A 22,428-nucleotide genomic window follows, 5' to 3' on the forward strand; every position below is an offset into this window, starting at 1 on the left:
GCTTAGCCGTATAAGTCCCTTATGTGGCTACAAGTCGCATGCACTGGGCAGATCGGGGGTGGAGTGAGTTAAGACATATAACTTATACGGCCAACTACTGATGTTTGGAGTTAGCTGCACACGTTTACGTCTAAGTTTAGACACCCCATAGAGCAGGTCTAAACGTAGCCAGGTAGACGTATCCAGCGGTGCGCACGTATATACGTATAGTCAGCGGCTTTGCCATGCCACTGAATATAGATCAGAACTTAGCCAGATTAGTTCTAACCAGATAAGTTACTTACACTGCCAGCTTTGAATATCTACCCCCCTAATGTTTATTTTGGATGGTTCGCTTAAAAACATATAGAGGTACATAACAAGGAAACTAAACAGCATCTTAGGAAATATTTCTTTACACAGAGGGTGGTGGATGTGTGGAACAGACTCCTAGTGGAAGTGTTGGAGACAAAAACAGTATCTGAATTCAAGAAAGCATGGGATAAGTAAAGGGGATCTCTAGGGAAGTGATGAGAATTATAATGCTAAATTAACTGGACGGATGGGCCGACTGGATGGGCCATGTGGTCATGTTTCCACATTTATAACAGAAAAAAAAAGGGATGGTAATCCTGAATTAAATATTAAAAATTAACCTAAAATATAAATGCCAATAGGCCAAAAAGCAATAAATTAGTTGGTCCCAATGCTGTGTATATGATTTTGGATTGTTTTGTTTTTTTTATTTTGAATTTATCAGAATTATATGAGTTATTGATGTGTTAATTTACTGTGATCCTCATTTTTTGGTTCTAGGGTGAGTTATTTTTGCTTTGGTTTGTGTTTTAGTTGGGTTTTTTTTTTTTTTGTGTGTGTGTGTAACATACATATGCCTACAGTTGTGCTCATACGTTTACCTCCCCCTGGCAGAATTTGTAAAATGTGTAGCATTTTAAGAAAACATGAGTGATCAGACAAAACACGTCTGTTGTTTTTAATGCTTCAAACTATTATGCATCACAGAATAGCACAATCATTAAACAAACCATAACAATAAAGGAAATAATAAAATGGTCTGGTTAAAAAGTTGTACTGTATCAGATAAATAAAAAACAGAAGAGGCAAAAAACATGTCTTATACAGATCACTAATCTTCACTTTTGAAAAAGACTAATATTAGAAACAGTGAGCAATTATTAAAACAAATTTTAAGACCCAGCATCAGATGAACAGTGCTAATGATTCAATAACCCATCTCTTGCTTGGCATTGGGCTACAGACAGTGGAATAAACTATGCTGAGGTCAAGTTCTTTCTGTGCAATCCAAATCAAGTCTGTAATATACTGGATAGTAGGCCGAGTCCCAGTCTGCCACGAGTGCCATCTTTCAGAAGTGTCGTCTGAGAGAACACGCTTTCACCTTTTGGCATTTGACACTGGAAGGGATAGCAATCTGATCACGCCTCGTGCCATCTCTTTAGAGCAATAGCTGCCAGCAGCGACCAGGTATTTATCCACATCCAAGCAGACTCCTTCCATGGTTTCTTTTCCTGTAAATTCACATGAGGGCATGGCCTGCCACTGTGATGCAAGCTCTTCCGTTGGGCAGGTAAAACAGTTGTCCTGGACGTTCAGTCACGGATGGTGTCACGTTGCATTTAAGACCTAATTTCGTCAGCACGTCCAACGATGCAGGAAGTCTCGTTTCATGCTGGACCCGCAGTTCCTTCATGAGCTCCACGTTCCCGATGCCAGTTGTCTCTTCAGCCCCAGCAGATAGCTTGCTTGCATCGTTTTGATGGAATATGATTCCAAGGTCTGGATCAGCTTGGGGACAGGTAGATACTGCAGCTCTGCAACTTCAAACTGAGCACCTGCTTTTCGGCGTTCGTTTGCCAAACAGATGGCTTTTAAACCTTTTCAGAACTGACATATAAAAGCCTTTGCAGGTCACAGACTATGGCCAATGTACAGTATTTCCCAATTCCAGCTGGCAAATGTTGTTGACTACTTTAATGTATGATGGGCTTCAGAAAAGCCAAGTAAAGAGAATTCACCTCATTGTACGTTTCATTGAGAAGCCAAGCAGAGCAGCGGTGCTCCACATAGGATACTCGGCTCGAGTGCAACTTCAGTGCATCAAATTGCTGCAAGATCCGCTCTACATGTTTCTCCTGTAACTTTGCACGGCTTTTTGAGCAACAAAATGGCACACACAACGTTATCAGTAGCGGGCTGCTTTTCTTTCAAAACGGAGTAGACCAAGTGTGTAGTGCCACACACTACACTAGCTCCATCTGTGCCAGTTCCAAGAAAGTATTCAGTTTTAAGACCATTATCTTGTATGGAATTAAAAATAGCATGTGCTATATCAGTTGCACTTGCTTGGGCTAATTCAGTCGTACCGAGGTTGACATAGCCGAAATACTTAATACAAAGGCAAAAACGTTTCTGCACTGAAGTGTCAGTTGATTCATCAGTAGAGAATAAGGAGTTGTGCTCACATATTCAAGCTGTTTGTGGGGGTCCTAAAATGAAGTTAACAATTGCTGTGCATTTTGTATGGTCCAGTTTCAAATTTCCCCCAAACCTATCTACTGAATTCATAGATATTTTACCAGCAACGCAATCCTTAATTCCTGGCATTTCTGGCCATTTGATATGGTACTTGGTCAAATAGCAACACCACCAAAACCCGTTGTCATTCCTGCAGAAGGCATACACTTTGCATGATGCCTTCCTACGTCTTTCTATATAGCTTTCTCTGTTGCAACCATTTACCCATTTTCTGGTTCCCAAACCTGAAATAAATTATTGTATGAGTATCTCAAGTACTATATTTTCCCCAAAACTATTGTTTGTAGCTAAACAGCAAAAATATGGTCCTGCAGCAAGCCAGCCTCAGGCAAAAGGAGAGAGCAGAGCCCATGCATGCATTTGACCATGAAAGCACCCCCTTCTGCAAGGCAATTCTCGGCCTTCACTATCAGGCCGAAACAGTAAAATTCGCAGGAGAGCCGGCGCTCCGAGGCGAGCACCCGCTCTCCCAACGCGCTCCCAGGCCACTCTCTTGGGCGTGCAATCGAGTATGCAAATGAGGGCCCACGGTAAAAGGAGGCGCTGGGGACACCAGCGCGTCCCTAGCGCCTCCTTTTTGACAGGAGCGGCAGCTGTCAGCGGGTTTGACAGCCGACGCTCAATTTTACTGGCGTCTGTTCTCAAACCCGCTGACAGCCACGGGTTCAGAAAATGGACGCTGACATAATTGAGCGTCTGTCTTTCAACCTGCAGGCCAATTAAAAAAAAATTTTTTTTAAATTATTTTTAAATTTTGGGACCCCCGACTTAATATCGCTATGATATTAAGTCGGAGGGTGTACAGAAAAGCAATTTTTTTCTGCTTTTCTGTACACTTCCCGGCGCCAGTACAGCAGGGCCTCTGTTTCTCTACATTTTAGCCAATACCTGACCCTTTCCTCCAGAGGTTTCTAACAAAAATGCACCATATGATGCGTGCATCTCATGTGTCGTGTCTCCTCTTCTGGTCCAGTTGAAACAGGAAGACAGACTTCCTGTCAAAACAAGATCACTTACCTGTAATTAAGCCTGGACAAGAGCTCTGCCTCCAACAAAGAACACCCCCCCACCCCTAGATGGTATAATATATAGAGAAGTGTGATGGGAGAGGTGAAACTGCTGCTGCTGTCTCATCAGGGAAGCGATGATGGGGACCCGGTTTGCCTTTTCCCTTCCACACAGAAATGTATTTTCTCAATACGAGCTATTTCCATGGCTTGCTTTCTCCAGGATTCTAGAGTAAGGACTGTCTTCCAGAAAGCTGCAATTGTACAATTAGCTGCCAGTGCAATGAGCCCTGCAATTCCTAAACACTGACACTCCCTCCCATCTACCTAGCAGCCCCAGGAAAGGGCTGTTCCGCTTAAGAGAAGAGATGACTAAGAGAGAATACGATAGAGACCTGTAAACATAGAAATGACAGCAGAATTGGGCCAAATGATCCACCCTGTCTGCTCAGCAAGCTTATGCCAGTCTCTGCTGCATTGGGCAGGTTATCCCCGTGCTTATCAATTTCCCAGACCGTAAAAGTCAAGGCCCTGGGTTGCTGTTTGAATCCCATTTCCCTAACCCCTGCCTGTGGAAGCAGAGAGCAATGATGGAGCCACATCAAGAGTAAAATCATTAGTAGCAGGGAACAGGTAAATAGAGATTGGTTATTTCCTTTTCAGAAGGTTCTAGGATTCACCTAGGAGATACGCCATGAAACAAGCAGATTAAAAAAAAAAAAATCAAAGTTTTTTTTTTTCCACTCTGCACAAACAAGTTGTAGAATCTGTTGTCAAAAGATGTATCCAAGGTATTTACCATAGCGGGGACTGGATAAGTTCCTGGAGGAAAAAGTCCTTAAACCATTAGCCCTGGGAGTAAGCCACAAGCCATGATCTACTCTTTGGGATCTGCCAGGTATCTGCTTGTTGACCTGGATTGGTCACTGTCGGAGACAGTTTGCGGGGCTTGATGGTCTTTGCTCTATCCTAATATGGCACATCTTAAGTTCCTAATTGGTTACTCCAAATAAAGATGCACATTGCGCCATGCAAGTCTATGAATATTTTAAGTAGGATGTTGCATGGCACATGTTGGAATATATACGAGTCTAGACAGTATATTCATCTTTAGCAGGCTGATCCTCCCCAGGAGACGGACAAACTCCATCCGCTCCTGCATCCCATTTTCACATGTCTGGATAACAAGGGCAAGGTTCTCTAAAGAGGTCATGAGGTACTGAAACCCCACCCTCACCACCTTAAACACAGAAGGACATTCTGGTGTTACTCTTTGTCCAGTTGGGAGTGGTTCCGATTTTGAAGCTAATTGTGTACGCTGACACAGCAACGGACTCCCTCAGCAACTACATTTTGTATCATTGTTGTGAGAGAGGAAAAGGGGTGAGAGAGACAGGAGGGTGTGAGAAAAAAACCAGGGTTCAATGGCCCCCAATAAAACACTTCTCTCTCCTTAGGAGACCACCACTACCAGTATCCCTTCCCAATCCTCTTTCCCCCTGCAGAATGTGCTCAAGAACTTCCCTCACCTCCTTACCCTACACTCCCCTCACCCCCTAACTCTGCCTCTAACCCATTTATCTTCCCCATCCCCTACGCCCACTTTCACTCTTTACCCCCACAATCCCCTCCTTCCTCTCCTGTCCCTCCATTCAATCCTTCTCTTTCCCTCCACTCAACCCCCCCTCTGTCTTGGGCCCCTTCCCATCATGCTCAACAGTCTCTCCCCTAACCCCTTCTTCCCTCTCCTATCTTACAGCGCTACTGTCTCTCTTTCCTCCAGCCTTTCCAGGAGCCTAATCCTCGATCACCAGCGAGCCAAAAAAAAAAAGGTCTCTTTCCCCTAGTCTTGCCTCTTACCTTCTGTGGTGCTCTGCAAGCTTCTCCGCTTGAGCGTCGGCAAGGTGATGTAGCTTTTTATTATATGACTACCTCCTGCCTTTCTGTGTATTTTCTGGGGCTACCCACTGCTCTGGGAAAGTGAACATGTACAATACTAATAATGATTCCATTTTGGGAGCTTGTCTGACGGCGATGTTTTCCAGCAGGTCGCTAGTTGGGTAGGTAGAATATTTGTATATTGTAGGTCACATACGTGAAATAATCCAATTTACAGTCCTGCACAGCATTCAAGCCATATGCCTGTGCGGGACTTAAAATTCCACTGTCAAGAATGAGATAAGTTTCTAATTTTAAAAGCAAAGAAAATGTGCTTAAAAAATAGATATTAATATACAGTGGTTGATGGACAGAGACCGATGATTGCATATAAGGCAAATGAAAGTGTTCGACCAGTAATGCCTACTATGAAGGTCTTAATTTAAATTGAAACGCTCTTTGATTAAGTTGGAGAAATTTTGTATTGGAAGATTACGGTGTGTTTGTTATTAATTCCAATCCTCCACATCTCGACACATTTTCTTGCATATTGCATGTACCAGCCTCTCCTCATAGGTTTTCTGATACAGACCCCGCACCATTCTGGTCGCCCTTCTCTGGACTGCCTCCATCCTGTCTCTGTCCCTTCTGAGATACGGTCTCCAGAACTGAACACAGTACTCCAGGTGAGGCCTCACCAAGGATCTGTACGAAGACATCACCACCTCCTTTTTCTTACTGGTTATTCCTCTCTCTATGCAACCCAGCATTCCTCTGGCTTTAGCTATGGCCTTGTTACACTGCTTCATCCTCTTCAGATCCCCAGACACTATCATGCCAAGATCCCTCTCTTGGTCCATGCACCCCCCACCATATACAGGTCTTTTGGATTACTGCACCTCAGATGCACACCTCTACACTTTTTGGCATTGAATCCCAGCTGCCAAATCTTTGATCACTCTTCAAGCTTTCGTAAATCACATTTTATTCTCTCTACTCCCTCAGGCATGCTCACTTTGTTGCAGATCTTAGTGTTACTGTAAATAGACAAACTTTACCTTCTATTTCTTCTGCGGTGTTGTTCATGAAGATATTGAACTGGTCCCAAAACTGATCCTTGTGGCACGCCACTTGACATAGCTCTCTCTTCAGAGTAGTTTTCATTTACCATTACACACTGTTTCTTATCAGTCGACCAGTTTGAAATACACACCACCACCTTGGCGCTCACTTCCAAGCTTCTCATTTTATTCACATGCCTCCTATGCCGGACAGTATCAAAAGCTTTGCTGAAATCCAAGGAGGTGACGTTGAGCGCTCTTCCTTGATCCAATTCTCTAGTCACCCAATCAAAAAAAATCAGATTTATCTGACAGGACCTTCCCCCTGGAGAATCCATGCTGCCTTGGGTCCAGCAACTTACCAGACTGTAGATAGTTCAGTATCCTTTCTTTCAGCAGGGTCTCCATTAATTTTCCTACACTGAGATGAAACTAAGCGGCCTGTAGTTTCCAGGTTCCTTTCTGTTACTACTCTTATGAAGTGGGACCACCACCGCTCATCTCCAATCTCGCAGAACCACTCCCATTTCCAGGGATCTATCGAGCAGGTCATTTAGAGGACCCACCAGGACATCTCTTGGGATGTACCTTATCCAGCTCCATGGTCTTGTCCTCTCTTTCAGTTTTCCTAAGCTCTTCCCAATCACTCTCTTCTGTAAAAGGAGTTGTGTCTAGCCCATCCCCTTCTACGGTCTTGATAAGCAGCAAAGGTCCTTCTCCAGGGTCCCCTTTAGTGAACACTGAACTGAATTATTTGTTTATTTCTACCATTTCCTTGTCACCTCTCAATTTCACTATACTACTTCGGGCTTTCCTTCTTTCTCGTATGTATCTGAAAAATGATTTCTCACCTCTTTATCTCTTTGGCAATCCTTTCTTCCGCTTGATCCTTTGCTTTTCTGATTCCTTTCTTTGTCTCTCATTTTCACCAGGTATTGTTCTCTGTGTGCCTCTTTTTGGGATCTTTTATACTTCCTGAACACTGTTTCTGTTTTGCCTTTAATTTTGCAGCCACCACTTTTGAGAACCAGATCGGTTTCTTATTCCTCTTACTTTTGTTTCCTTTTCTAACATTGAGTTTTGTGCCTTTTGTAGTAGCTCCATTTAATGTAGCCCACTGTTGTTCCACCTCGCCCATTTTCTCCCAGTCTTCTAGTTCTTCCTCCAGGTACATCTCCATCTTGTCAGTCTTTCCTTTTGAAATTCAAAATTCAAGTCTTTTGTATCTTATTCGCGATACCAAACCATACCGTCTGATTATCACTTGTACTCAGGTAGGCACCTGCCCGGACATTAGATACATTATTCCCATTTGTGAGCACCAGGTCAAGTATCACATCCTTTCTTGTGGGGTCCATTACCATTTGTCTGAGCAGAGCCTCTTGCAGGGCATCCACTATCTCTCTACTTCTCGTAGATTCTGCAGAAGGGACACGCCAGTCTACATTCGGCAGATTAAAATCTTCGAATAACCCTTCTCCCTCCTTCCCTATCTTTTCGATGTCTTTGATCAGATCTCTGTCCAGCTTTTCTGTCTGAACTGGAGGTCTGTAGACCACACCAGTAAAAATGGAAGCATCATCATCTTTTTTTAGGATGGTCCATAATGCTTCTTCCTTAGCCCACGTCCTTTGATTTTCAATTGCTTGGATATTGTTTTTGACATAAAGCGCTACTCCTCCATCTTTCCTGTCCTCTCTGTCCTTCCTTAACAAGTTGTAGCCCGGAATGGCCGTATCCCAATCATGAGACTCAGTGAACCATGTCTCTGTAACAGCAATGATGTCCAAGTCTGCCTCCACCATTAGGGCCTGCAGGTCTGGGACTTTATTGCCCAAACTGCGAGCCTTTGTGCTCATAGCTTTCCAGCTGCTCTTTCTAGTCACCTTTTCTGCATTTTTTAACTGATTGATTTTATTTCCTCTTCCTGTTTTGCTTGGGGGAGATGTAACAATTTCACTGGCCACCTCCTGCCACCCCTGCTCTCTGGTTTAAATGCTGATAATGTAGGATCTGAAGTTTTCACGTAGTATCCTCTTTCTTGCCATAGACAAACGTAGGCCATCCTTACCCTATAACCTATTATTGCTCCATACATGGCCCCAGCCTCCAATGTACCCAAAACCACTTTCCGTACACCAGGTTTTGAGCCAGGCATTGAAGCTATCTATATGGCACGGCCTATCCTTTCCATGAACAGGTAATACTTCTGAAAAGGCAATAGTCTTTGCCATGTGTCTAATCTTTTTCCCTAGATTTTGGAAATCTTTCTGTACTTCATGGTCACCATTTCTAGCGAGGTTACTAGTCCCCAGATGGATATCAACCTTCTTCTATAATTGCTTTGACCACTTGGTTTGCATTTCTATTAGCTGAGGATCCTGGAAGGCATTTAACTATAGTGTGCCCATCAAAATGAGTTCCCAAACTGATTCCACTGATGACCGAGTCTCCCAGCAGAAGAAACTTTCTTTTCTGACATTTGATCCTGGGTGCATTGGGTGACTACTTCCCTTTCGGACATCACTTCATATTCTATTGCTGGGCCATCTTCATTTTCCAATGTAGAAAGTGCATTATGGAAGGGTTACAGTGAGGAGTGGCTGTCTCCTCACTGTTACTCTTATGTAATGGCCTAAGGGACTTTTCTTAGAACTGTTCTCCCCCCCAAAGTTATTAAACACCTGCTGCTGTTTTCAGAGGACCCAATAGAATCACCTTTTGATACTGTAATGCTCTGGAAGGATCTGCTTGGCAGAGTCGGCCATCACAGATAACAACAATGTCACACATGGCAGAGACAGAGGGCAGAAAGAATATGGATCCTGGTGAGGACAAGGCAGAGGTAAATTTAAAAATTGCTACTACTACTACTTAACAATTCTATAGTGCTACACGACATATGCAGCGCTGCACAAAAGCACAAAAAAAGACAGTCCTTGCGCCATAGAGCTTACAATCTAATAAGACAAACATACAGAGCAAGAGTCTTGAATTAAAAACACAGTGAGATGAGTTAGAAACAAATAAAGTGGGAACAAGATCAACTCACATTAGAGCAAGACAATTTAAAATCAGAGTGAGACAAGTTAAAACTTGATTTGCTAGCAGCCCAGACAGATGTATGTGCAAATGACTGACAACCAGCGGTGCTGGCAACATATCACGCAGCTGAACCCATATGTTAATAATGCGGTTTATAGATTTCTGTTTCAAGGCAATTACTGATGCCTGCACAGGGTAAAAAAGGTTTCCCATGGGATGGTAACCTCTACATTATATTTCCTTCTGCTGTAGAGTTAATGAGTCTTATATATTAGATCTGCCATATATATATTGGCAAGTGATGTTTTATACTGTTCTATATAAAAAGGAATATTCATTTTGTTTATCATTTAGTGTATCCCAATTATTGTTCATTTTACTTAGTTTCTAGCACTTAGTGTAGCCCACATTCATTCGCTTTTATCATGCTTTTGTTTTGTGTTTGTGCTTTATTTTTACCTAAGTTTTATTACAGGAACTGTTGTCAGAATGGTGGATTAATGCCATCGCTGGAGTCTATCACTGTCTGAATTATCCTCTGACCTCTGCCTGCAGGAAAAGACCTCATCATACCAAGTTTCTGTTCTGCACAGAAAGAGCCTGTGATCCACCTACTTCTACATTTTAGAAAGAACACAACAATTAAATATTTTCCAGGAGATTTACTGCCTTGACTCTGTACATTATCGCCTGGCAAGATAAGAGTACCTGGCCAGTTTACCTATACAGGGCTCCAGAGTAATCAACAGCATATTACCCGAACTTGATTTGTCATGTAATTTGTTTACTTCCTATCACCTCTGCCCCTCCTAGACTCTAAGGACAGCCTTTTCAGGTTTTAAATGATGTTTTATATAATGTGGAATCCCATTTTCTTGCTTGGCATCTGATTCCTAAATTGTTTTAGTTGCTTACAAATATCCAAATTGTTCTTAGCTTGTCAATGGTCACATGCATATGTTTAATGTGTGGCTTGATATGCAGTCAACTATACCCCAAGATAAGCAATTTTGATACAAGCGTGAATTATTGAATACAGTTTTAGATGGCACAGGAACTACACTTAGGGGGGTCATTCTCTAAAGCTATCGCATGCGAAAAGGGACTTTGCGTGCGATAGCTAACTCGGGGCGGAGTCTGCCCCGGAAGAGGAGGAGTCGGGGTGGCACCGGGGCCGACACTGCGGACACATCGCTGGCGGCAAAAGGTAAGAGACTCCTTATCGCCGCCAGTTTTGCACCGAATAACCATAAAAGGTGTAGTTATTCGGCGCAAAAGCCGCCAGCGATCGCACCGCGGAGGTGCGATCGCTGCTGGCTATCGCAGGACCGCCCCCTGCTTTGCCCCCCTGCTACTGGATTCTCTAAGGTCTGTGACCTTAGAGAATCCAGGCCTTAGAGTCCTTAATTCAATTGCTTTAGAGGTGCTCTGTAATAAGATGGGATCCACATCTCAAATGCTTCTGAAGGTTTTGCCTCACATCGTACAATTAAGGCTTCCTAAAATAACCCCTCAAAACCTGCAATGTAATCGTTGATACTTTTGCTCTTGGGCTATAATCTGTGATCAGGCACAGATCGAGCTTATTACCCTTAAAGAATTTTTACGAATTCTAAATTAGGACATTAGCTACCATCTTGCACCTAGATGGCGAGCACCAAATGCTCCTAAATTTGGTATTGCTAACCTTGATTAATGTTATTGTGTTGTAAGATGAAACAGACATCTCCCTTACAGCTTACATTATATTGTGATTGACTTCTCTCTCTTAGCATCTGGTCCAGTTTTATCCAGGACTCAATTTGCTGGGGATCGGCCACGTCTTTTCAGACTTAAGAGGTAGAGCGGCAGGGCTGTCCTGTTCCAGTATCTGCCCTCCAGGCAGCCTGCAGGGAAGCGGAGAGGAAAGGATGAGCCTGGAGCAGCCAGAGCAGAGGACAGTCACACGATTCACTAATCCAGCTCCGTCCCTCCTGTCCTCCCTCCCTTCCTCTTCTACAGGGAACAGGAGGAGAAAGGTGAGAGGGAAGCAGAGGCCGCCCAACAATAAAAAGGGGGTTGAATTAGCAAAGGTTAATGTGCAATAGTGCCAGTCACGGCTTCAGTTCTGGCCCCAATAAGCACTACAGTTCACAAGTTTCAGACCTGTGCTAATTCAACCTCTTTTTGTGTCTGTTACCCAGGGCTTAATTTCTGTAACAGCCCAAGACGGCAGTCACCTTTTTTTCCCAGGACACAAGGAAACAGAGTAGAGCCGGCAGTGTAAATCAGTTCTGGCTCCCCCACAAGAAATGGACCAGAGCTGGTGGTATCAATCTTTTTCAGCTTCCTGCAGAACTGGAGCAGAACCGGTGGAGGATCCCCAGAAAAACCCCCAAAAACAACAGATCGAAGAGTGTTGGAGCTGCTTACCCCAAGATGAGAACTGCACACAAATCAACTACCTTGATTTTGATGTACTTTCCTGGCACAACTGACAGGCCATGAGACAGGATGGGAAAAGGCAAAGAGACAGGAGGTAAATGACCCACTGCATTTGCTGCTACTGGGTATTTTTGCATATATGTATGTGTAGGAAAGAGTTCACAATTGGCTCCTCCCCTTTTCACAGGACAGACCTGGCTCTGGCCCTTCCACTCTACCTCCCTTACCTCCTCCAGTTCCATTTAAAAATGGCCTCCCCATTAGCCAGTTTTTCAGAATCCGGCGACTCTGTTCATCAGACTGCGAATTTAAAAATACAAGTTGGGTTACTAGCAACTAGATTTTTTCACCCAGGTTATCCGTATTCTGCAGTATACAAAGCCTCTAAAAGAGCGTGGTATTCTCCACGTACTGCTCTATTGCAATATCAATCGAAACAATCTGTTACTGCAGATATCTGTGTACTTTTACGCACCGTCAAATTATATTTGATTGCTGAAAGTATTAAAAAACATTGGCATGTCCTACAGCTTCACTCGATCTTTGCAGAACTTCCACTGTTCTCATACCAACGAAGTAAAAATATTCGTGACCAAGTCGTACATGCTTCACTCATACAGGATGTTCAACCCGTGACGCAAGGCATTCACAGTCAATGTGGTAAATGCGATATGTGCAGCAATACTATAGAGGGTAACTTTTGGCAACACCCCACTACTGGCAGTATGTACAGAAAAAAACATGACTCAACATGTGAATCGACACACGTTTACTTGATTCAGTGCCCATGTCCTCTAATCTATGTGGGCCATACTAGCAGGCAAATTAAAATACGACTTCGGGAACACAGGAGTCGTGTAAATACAGGCAACCTTGAAGCTCCGATTGTTAGCCATTGTATTGATGCTAACCATACTTTTGACCAGCTAAAATGGACGATTTTAGAAAAAGTTGTCAAAAGTCAACGTGGAGCTATTTACTCAACTATCAGGAGCAATGGTGGATTTTCACACTCGCATCCCAATCACCGCAAGGTTTGAATGATTGTGTTGAATGGTCCTCGTTGATATAATCTCTGATTGGTTCTCTAATTTTTCAGTCCTGCTTTCTGATTGGTTCTTTTGTAAATCAGTAAATGGTTTAACTGGTCAAAAAAAAATGGCGGATCCTGTCGTTCGCTAAAAGCTGAGACCGAGTAACAGAATATGTAGCTTGGCAGATTCCAGGAACGTATGTATTATCTAAACAGCGATATAAGGTAACTTTTGAACCTAATATATATGGCACCGGCATTATTTGCTCTTTCATTGTAGACACTGAATCCAACTTCACTGCCCCTGATGAAGCCTTAAGAAACACGAGCTGTGTCGGGCTGTGCAGTTTCAGATGGCGTTCAAGTCCTGCTATGATAAGTGTTCATTACTGCTTAAAAAATAACAAATGAAAAAGAGAGTTTTCTAAAAAATGTTCCTTAATGAATGGACTAATATCTAAGTGGGGAAACCGATGATTAAAAGTTGAAAAACACAGTCGTAGTTTTTCTAGTGACTGTAAAGCCTCTAGCTGGCAACTGGCAGCCCTGGGAAATCTGCCACTGCAAAATTAAAGGGGAACACAGCATTTGGGGCTCTTAGCAAAGGGTGTGTGAGAGACAGACTGGGCAAGGAGGTGACTGGGGCGAGTGTGAGAGACAGATTCTGGGCAGGGAGGTGACTGGGGCGAGTGTGAGAGACAGATTCTGGGCAGGGAGGTGACTGGGGTGAGTGTGAGAAACAGAGACTTGGCAGGGAGGTGACTGGGGTGTGTGTGAGAGACAGACTGGGCAGGGAGGTGACTGGGGTGAGTGTGAGAAACAGAGACTTGGCAGGGAGGTGACTGGGGTGAGTGTGAGAGACAGAAACTGGGCAGGGAGGTGTCTGGGGTGTGTTTGAGAGACAGACTGGGAGTCCCATGAGTGTGATTGCTGTCTCACTTGTCCATGGAAAAAGCAAAGTTGCTAATCTGTAACAAGTGTTTTCCGTGCACAGTGGGACAACCAGTCGCACATTCCCTCCCACCTCCCCCCTCCCCCAGAAAGTTTCCCGGTTGTTGTTGCTCCTTGCTTGTTATTCTCTCGTTATAACCACTTATTTTCAGCTACGGACAGGACTGCAGGCGCGCAGGGCTCATGCAGTGGCTACTAGTGTAGATCTACCATACATGCTAGCGAAAAGGCTAGAGCTAGACTGAGCTTTGGGAGATCAACTTCACTTTCTGCAGCTACAGTCGCCTTCTGCCATCTGCCCTGCCGTCCGTCTCGCCCTGACGTCATAACTCTGCGACTGCAGGCCGGGCTGCCCGAGGCGAAGAAAAAAGCCGCCAGCGACATAGAGAGCGGTGAGCGCTCAGCCACGCGGCCGCCCAGTTCAAAACTGACCCAACAACCAATTTTTTCCAGCCCAAGGGGGGAAAGAAAGCGGCTCAAGCTGGCAACGCCGAGGCACTGAGCCCCACCGCCCCCCTCCCAGGCTTTCAGCAGTCACCGAGGGCGCGGGACCAATCGGCGGCGGGTGACGTGTCCGGCGCCTCGGAGGGGAAGGCACGGGGAGGGGCGCTGGAAGGTCACGTGCGATTCCAAGATGGCGGCAGTGGCGGCGGTTGGGAGGTGAGCGGGTTTCCGGGGTAACGGGGCCGGGAGAGACCCCCCCCCTGCGGTGGGAGAATTGGGGGGGGGGGGAGTACAGCGCTGGAGCTTCTGTGTATTCTCTTAAATGGTTCCCATTTCCCCCCCCCCCTCGGATCCTTTTGTGAATGATTTAAGTATAAAGAATTGCATGCATCAGCCTGGCGCCGAGACTCAGTGTGTTCCGATCTGTCTTCTGCATAGTCAAAAGGTCGCCCTGATTAAAAGGGGAGCGGTGGCGGGCACCAGGACCCGGCAAGAAACTACGAATCCCAGCAGGCAACAGGGAGGGAAGCAGGGGTAGAGCTGGGCCCGGCGCTTGGAGCTGACCCTGTGTTTGAGGGCTCGTGCCTAAACTTGACCCGAGTCTATGGATTTATAAGTACATAGATGCAAACCCAATGCTGAGTCAATTTGCTAGGGTTTAGTTGGGAAAGGCAACTGCCCCAGAGCTCCATAGTCTGGACATACTTCCTTCCCTGTTCTTGGTTAAGTTGATCTTTTGGACCTATCCGGCCATGCTGGTTTTCCGGATATGCACAATGAATATGCCCAAGAAAATATTTGTATACATTCATTGAATGCAAATAGACTATGCACATTTGTATTGGCTATTCTGAAAACCAGACTGGCAGGGTGAATCACTGTATACTATGTTGCACATCTGGAGGGGCCCTGCTTCTACACACAGGGCTAGGGAATGAACTGTCTGGCAGTGCTCTAGAAATAAGTAGAAGAAAGCTTCACTTGCTGTGGCTGATTCCCAGCCCCCATTCCCTCCCACCTTTCCAGACTAACCCAGCCTAGGCAATTTTGGTACTGGAGTGCCAGAAACAGGTCTGGGTTTCAGGATATTCCCAATGAATATGCATGAAGTATGTTTAATGCACTGCCTCCTTTGTATGCAAATATATCTCATGCATATTCATTGTGGATATCCTGAAACCCAGACCTGCTTGTGGCACCGTAGGACCAGAATTGTCTACCCCTGCATTATATGAAGTGATGAGTCATTGGAGTTAAAACTAAAGTGCTCCTTTGCTAGGGCAGTGCTCCACAATCCAGTCCTCGGGGCACACCTAGCCAGTTAGGTTTTCAGGATATCCACAATGAATATGCATGAGATAGATCTGCATACAAAGGAAGTAGTGCATACAGATCTATCTCATGCATATTCATTGTGGATATCCTGAAAACCTAACTGGCTAGGTGCGCTTCGAGGACTTTTGGGCCGATACAGAAAAACCCGCGGGAGAGCCGGCGAGCGCCAGCTCTCCCGATGCGCGCCCAGGCCACTCTCCTGGGCACGTGATTCAGTAAAAATAATATGTAAATGAGGACCCGCGGTAAAAAGGCGCTAGGGACACACTAGTGTGTCCCTAGCGCCTCTTTTTTGACAGAAGCGGTGGTTGTCAGCGGGTTTGACAGTGGACGCTCAATTTTTCCTGCTTCGGTTCTCGAACCCGCTGACAGCCACGGGTTCGGAAAATGGACGCTGGCAAAATTGAGTGTCCGTCTTCCAACCTGTGGGCTGCGGGCAGATTTTACATTTTTTTTTACTTTTGGGGCCTCAGACTTAATATCGCTATGATATTAAGTTGGAGGGTGTACAGAAAAGCAGTTTTTTCTGCTTTTTTGTACACTTTCCTGGTGCCGGCCGAAATTAAAATATGCGGCTTGGCTGCACATTTCACTTTCTGTATCACGCATGTTGCGGGCGCCATTAGTTTCGGGGGGGGGGGGGGGTGTTGTTGGCTGCGTGTTTTTCATGCGCTATTACCCCTTACTGTATAAGGGGTAAAAATAGCGCGTCGAAACCGCGTGGCCAAACGGGGCTAACAGTGCGCTCAGCTTGAGCGCACTTTACTGCATCGGCCCGTTTGTGAGAAACACTGTGCTAAAGCATCAGGTTAAAAAAGCAAGAGATGTCCCATGGGAGTCAGAGAAAGAGGTTTCTATTCACCTGAAAGTTAGGAAACTCTTTTCATACAATAAACCTGCTTGGCAGTGCCTTTGATTTCTCTGTAAGCACTTGATTACTATATGTCCAGGGTTTGTTTGTTTATTTATTTATTTATTTAAAACCTCTTCTATACCGTCGTTAAATTAATTCACCATCACAACGGTTTACAGAAAGGCACAATAAGAAAAAACTATAATTGGTATAGGTTACAAATTATACATGTGCCAACATAAAATGGTAACATATTTTAATAAGAAAAGACTATGTGTTGATTAAGGCTTATATGTCGGTTGAAAAACTGTCAAGCGGTTCAAATCTAGCATTAATATGCAATTGGAGATATTAGAGGAAAAAACTGATTACTTGGTGCGTCATTATCTTTCAACTGCTTTCTCCTTCTCTTTGTCTTTATAAAAAGCTTGTTTAAAAAGCCAGGTTTTCAGCTTAGTTTTAAATAGTTTCAAATTTCTCTGCAGCCTTATTTCGAGTGGCATGGAGTTCCATAGAACAGGTGGAGCCAGCGACAGTGCTCTCTCCCTTACCTGAGTGAGGCGAGCTGATTTAACAGAAGGAATAGTTAGTAGAGCTTTATTGGCAGATCTAAGGTTTCTGTGTGGTACATGTACGTGCAGAGCTGTGTTAAGCCAGTTGGCCTTTTCATCATGGATTAGTTTATGAATTATACACAATGCTTTGTATTGTATTCTTTGTCCAGTTGGAAGCCAGTGTAATTCAGCAAGTGTACCTGTGATGTGGTCTCTTTTCTTTTTGCCTGTCAAAATTCTAGCAGAGGAATTTTGCAATATTTGGAGTGGTCTAATAGTAACTTGAGGTAGCCCTAATAGCAGAGAGTTACAGTAGTCTGTGCTCGCGAATATCATTGCCTGTAGGACTGTGCGAAAATTATTCAGTGTTAGCAGGGGTTTCAGTCTTCTAAGGACCATTAGTTTGGCGTAGCCTTCTTTTAATTTCTGTGAAATGTGTTTCATGTTAAGCTCAGGGTCAATTATTACCCCTAGATTCCGTACTTTTATTGCTAACTCTACGGTTTGATTATTTTTAATTGCGATTGTAGGTGTGTAGGGTGTATATTTTTTTCGTTCTAGGTGTAAGAATTCAGTTTTATCAATGTTTATTACCAGTTCAATTTAGTTTAGGAGTTGTTTGATTATTTCAAGATACATATTAGCCAGTTTCATTGTTTCTTCGATTGTGTTTACGATGGGTAATAGTAGTTGTATGTCATCTGCATATATATAGTGTATTATTCCAAGTCCAGCGAGTAGGTGACATACTGGGAGGAGATAAATGTTAAAGAGTGTTGCGGACAGGGCTGTACCCTGTGGGACTCCTGTTTGTAGTTTAACTTTGTCTGATAGAGTGTTTTTGATTTGTATTTGGAAAAATCTGTTGCTTAAGTATGACTCAAAGATCAGACTAATAGAAATTGATACTTTAGAGCAGAAATTTTCAGACCTGTCCTGGAGGCACTCCTAACCTGTCTGGTTTTCAGGGCATCCATAATCAATATGCATGAGACAGATCTGCATATACTAGGTCTCCAATGCATGCAAATCTATTTCATGCATGTTCATTATGGATATCTTGAAAACTATATTAGAAAGGTGTACCTCCAGGACAGGATTGAGAAACACTGCTTTAGAGCAGAGAAAAGCTTAAGAACAGATGCAGAGGGAAATTACATGTCCATGCTGCCTTGAAGATCGCTCTTCTTACACATCTTAAATGTTTAACCAGGAAGCGCTTAGTGTATGTGATGGAAGTAATCACTGCTGCTGTTTGTACTGCAGATGTGGCAGTGTAGGAGGGTTGTTTGCATTGCTATCACCTGTGCTGTACCTAATCTGTGATAGGGCAGTGGATGTGCTGGATTATTTGCACTTCTACTACTAGTGCTATTTGTGTTCTGTGGTGGTGTGGTGTGTATGTGTATGATGGAAACTTACCTTGTTATTTTTGAGTTTGGTGTTGTAAGGTAAATATAAAAGCATTTTAATAAACTCAGGTACGCATGGTTACTGCCTGTGTATAAATGAACATTCTCGTGCAAGTCTCCATCTGTTTCTACCCTTCGTTCATTTATGAGGCTGATCCATGTAACGCAATGAATCCCGAAGTTCAATTCTGTCTTTATCATATCCCTCTTTGTCATGAATGCTTGTTCTGAAGTGGGTCTGCATTTTTATTTTAATATATTGCACATTAATATAGTAGACTGCTTTTTTTTTTTTTTTTTGATTGAAGTGCAGGAGTGCTAGTCTCCTTCTGCTTTTTTTATATTTACTGTCTCTATGGTTTTTGCATTAGAATTGCAAAGGGGGTTTATGCAGTGATATCCTAGGAAGCATTTTCTCTGGAAGCAGAAGTTTGCTTTCAGGGGGCAGACTTGCAGCTTTCAGGTTGTGTACAGCGAATTTGAGAGGGCTCAGGAGGATTAGTAGTGCTGCTGGTACATCAGATAAACAAAGCCTGCCCCTGGGATTTCAGCTGAGCAGTAGAGAGCTTGGGCTTTGCTCTGGAAATTCTGTCTGCTTGGTACAATCCTTGGGGATTGTGTTAACATAAAAAAACGTGAAGACAGAAAAAGATCATATGGCCTGCCGAATCTGCCCATCCACACCAACTGCTCAGCTCCACCACTCCCTGTGCTTATCCCATGCTTTTTTGATCTTACAACCTGTCCTTGTCTCCAGTGGGAGGCTGTTTTGCTGCACAGATGAGAGTAATAGAAGCACACATGAAGTAAGGCTGGGTCCTGTGACATGTCTGGGCTTCCTTGCTGAATTTGCAGTGCTTTGGACTTTGTATGATGTGAATCACCTGTGGCACCAGAAGGGACTTGTCATGGTCTGTCTGTAGGTACAGTAGCAACGCCAGCCTTTTTAAAGAGGCATTGATCAGGTCCAACTTGGCTCACATCTTGCTTCTGCCCAGGAGACCTGAGGTTGAGAGCAAGATTGGAAGCCTGCAAGCATGACAGTGTTTGCAAGCAGGATCCCCAACCCAAGACTGCATCTGGTGTCTGGAGGAAAAGGGGCAGGGCCATGTATTGAGGATGGGGACGTAATGATGCCATGCAACCCCCCTCATTCTCTTGTGTGTGTCCCCCTGGGGAGGAGGGGCAGCAGCTGTGAATGGGGAGAAGGGGAGTTGTGATTGTGTCCTGGGAAGGAGCGGGGAGTTATGATACTCTGCAGCCCTTCACTTTTCTTCTTCCTCTCCTTCAGCTTTCCAATACTAGCTCTTGGCTGGATGTCCTTCTGCATTGCAACCTCTTTGGCCGTGGACAGAAGTAATTTTAAGACCTGTGACCAGAGCTCTTTCTGCACGTAAGTTGTTTATTCTGGCTGAAGCATATGGGTTCAATGGTGACTTCCTCTTTGTCCTGCCAGACCAGTAATCTTATGGGATTCTCCCTCCCACCAGCAGATGGGGACAGAGTGCGAAAGCTTCCCCTCTGAAGTCACTACCACAAAGGCAGGCCCAGCAGAGGGGAAGCCGGTAGTCTCTGCCTCCAGCAGATGAGACGGAGCACAGATGTCGCTGGTCCAGCAGTGTAAGACAATGGCTTTCCCTAGGTGCCTGGGCTGGGGTGGGGACCCGTGGGACAACAGCCTCTGTAGGTCTGATCTTTCTTTCCCCAGGGCCACCAGTTGTTTTGGTCTCCTGGTTTCCAGACGAAGTTGCCTAACTTTGAGTTAAAAAAAAAAAAAAAGGGGGCGGAGAAGCAGCCCAGCCCGAACATTGCTGCCTGCCCCAGGTGTGACAGGGGAGGAAGTGCTCCAGGTGCAGGGGCCGGTGGGCCCCTAGCATCGCTGCCTCTTTCTGCCACAATCGTGATGGCGACAAGCAGGCCCCGGGGAAGGAAGGGGCAGGGCTGGGCCACCTGAACGGCGTGCGCTGGGGAGCCGCATCCTTTCCTCAGCCTTTGGAACAAGTTTCAGGGCGGTCCAAGGCCATTCCTTCGCTGCTTCATAGGGTGGGGCAGCCCCAGCAAGCAGTGTCGGCGACAAGAGCCCCCAGGGGTGGAGGAGTCTGGAGTTTTCCTATACACCAAGCCGACCTCCAGATGAAAGGTAGCAGAATAAGGCTCTTTCTTCAGGGGGAAAATCCCAAGCCACTTTCAGCCTGGGAAGAGAGGAGGAGGAAGGCTCTTCCCAGGAAGAGACGTTAGGTAAGGAAGAAGCAGAGGCTAGGGACTCAGTTGTGCGATTGTTTAGGATCGATGAGCTGGGGGGGCTCTAATTACAAAAGTCTAAGTCTGAAAGAAGAAATGCCCAAGGCTAGAATGAAGGGGACTCCCATTCTGACAGGGATTAGGAAACCTTGTTAAAGCCTTTCCCAACCTTTCAGCAATCCAGGATATGCTGAGAGCGGAGTGGGAAATCCCGGAGTCTAGGCTTAGAAGCGTGCAGTGGCTGTGTCTAATAGGAGAGGCTTCTAGATCTGCCTAGAGAAGATGCGGCGTTCCCTGTACGTACCCGGATCAGTCCACACTCTTGGTTTTGCCTCCCATCCAGCAGAAAGTGAAGCAGCCCTGAAAGACCCTCAGGACAGGAATGTGGAAATGTTATTAAAGAAAGGTTTTGAACTTTCATCCCTGGCCCTCCAGGCAGCTATTTGTAGAGGTTATGTAGCCAGGGCCCTTCTAATCTGGTCTCAGCGAGAGGGACCCAGGGTCCTGAAGATGCATCGTCCAAGACCAGGTTAGGAAAGCTACCCTTAAAGGGGAGGTTTCTGTTTGGAGAAGACCCAGAGAGGATGGTCAAAGACTGGGGAGGATCGAGGCCCCAAAGGTGACCAGAAGAGAAGCCCCCAGAGGCTTTGCAAGGGGAGGCAACTGGAGACAGTGGCCCAGGGAGTACAGACAGAGGGGCAGTAGAGGCCAGATCTCTCGCCCAGTTAGAGTCCCAGGCAGATCTCAGCCCTTTCGGGGGGAATAGATTTCCAAAGGAAGGGAACCCCTGAGCCCCCCTTAGTGACAAAACCGCACAATGATGGGGAGCAGGCCCGCTCCATGATTCCCCGGGTAGGGGGCAGTTCCTGAACATCCCCAGATCAGTCCAGAAAAGTGGGTTGTGTATCCCTACCAGCAGGTGGAGTCAGAGAACAATAAGAACTTTGGGCACTGCTACATAACGAGTGCCACCTGCAGTCCCTCAGTATTTCTCTGTCTCCAGCGGGTGGTACAGATGCACACCTGCAGTCTTTAGTTATATTTTTTATTTAGTTAGTTTGAAATTAATTTTTTGGTTTACGGTCGCTTCCTGAGGTGATAGGCGCCTTCGTGGGCCATCCCTCAGTAGAAGCCGGGCGTCCGGGGAATTGGATATTCCTGTCAGGATTTCGCCCGCCACAGTTCAGTGTCTGACGACCAGAGGCTCCTGGCTACTCACCACCGTCTGTGCTACAGCTGCTCCTTGTCTCCTGCAACAGCTTTTCTCTGTGTCTTGGTAAAGTTTAATTAAAAAAAACAAACAAAAAAAACAGTTTTCACTGCAGCTGACTGACAGCCTTCAGTGCTGAGGTAAGGAGAGGTGCAGGAGGGTCCGGGTCTTTTAAGGCCGGCCGGGGAAGCTGTCAGCAGTGTTCCCCTCAGCTCCCAGGGCTCCGGGTCGTTTTCTGAGGGCAAGGGTGAGTTTTTCTCCGTGTGCCTTGTTACTCGCTGCTTCCCTGCTTGGGGGCCTTGCGATTTCACTATAGACAGGCTCCTTTCCCGCGGCACGGCTGCGCACATTTTTTTCTCCTCAGCCGGTAGTCTCTTAGCCCGCAGCACGAAAAGTTTGTTTTTCTGGTCCTGCCTGACTGAAA

General features: G+C 45.2%; 1 protein-coding gene and 1 long non-coding RNA gene across 3 annotated transcripts in view; both read left to right on the forward strand.

Annotated features, from left to right (window-relative positions):
* Positions 1–5,292: 5,292 nt before the first annotated feature.
* LOC115098326 lies at positions 5,293–13,633 on the forward strand. Its single transcript, XR_003858470.1, has 3 exons — positions 5,293–5,467; positions 11,320–12,065; positions 13,285–13,633. It is a non-coding gene; the product is annotated as an uncharacterized LOC115098326 (long non-coding RNA).
* A 666-nt stretch (positions 13,634–14,299) lies between these two features.
* Positions 14,300–22,428, forward strand: part of GANAB (glucosidase II alpha subunit) — a 127,095-nt gene continuing 118,966 nt past the window's right edge. Inside the window, exons 1-2 of one of the 2 annotated variants that reach the window (XM_029614863.1) lie at positions 14,300–14,615; positions 19,845–19,946. In XM_029614863.1, coding sequence (XP_029470723.1) covers positions 14,590–14,615; positions 19,845–19,946 — 128 coding nt within the window. In that variant the 5' untranslated portion in view covers positions 14,300–14,589. The remainder of the gene's footprint in view (positions 14,616–19,844; positions 19,947–22,428) is intronic. The other variant, XM_029614864.1, reaches the window with a different exon arrangement.

This window comes from Rhinatrema bivittatum, chromosome 8, assembly GCF_901001135.1.
Source record: "Rhinatrema bivittatum chromosome 8, aRhiBiv1.1, whole genome shotgun sequence".
In the NCBI taxonomy this organism is placed as follows: Eukaryota; Metazoa; Chordata; class Amphibia; order Gymnophiona; family Rhinatrematidae; genus Rhinatrema; species Rhinatrema bivittatum.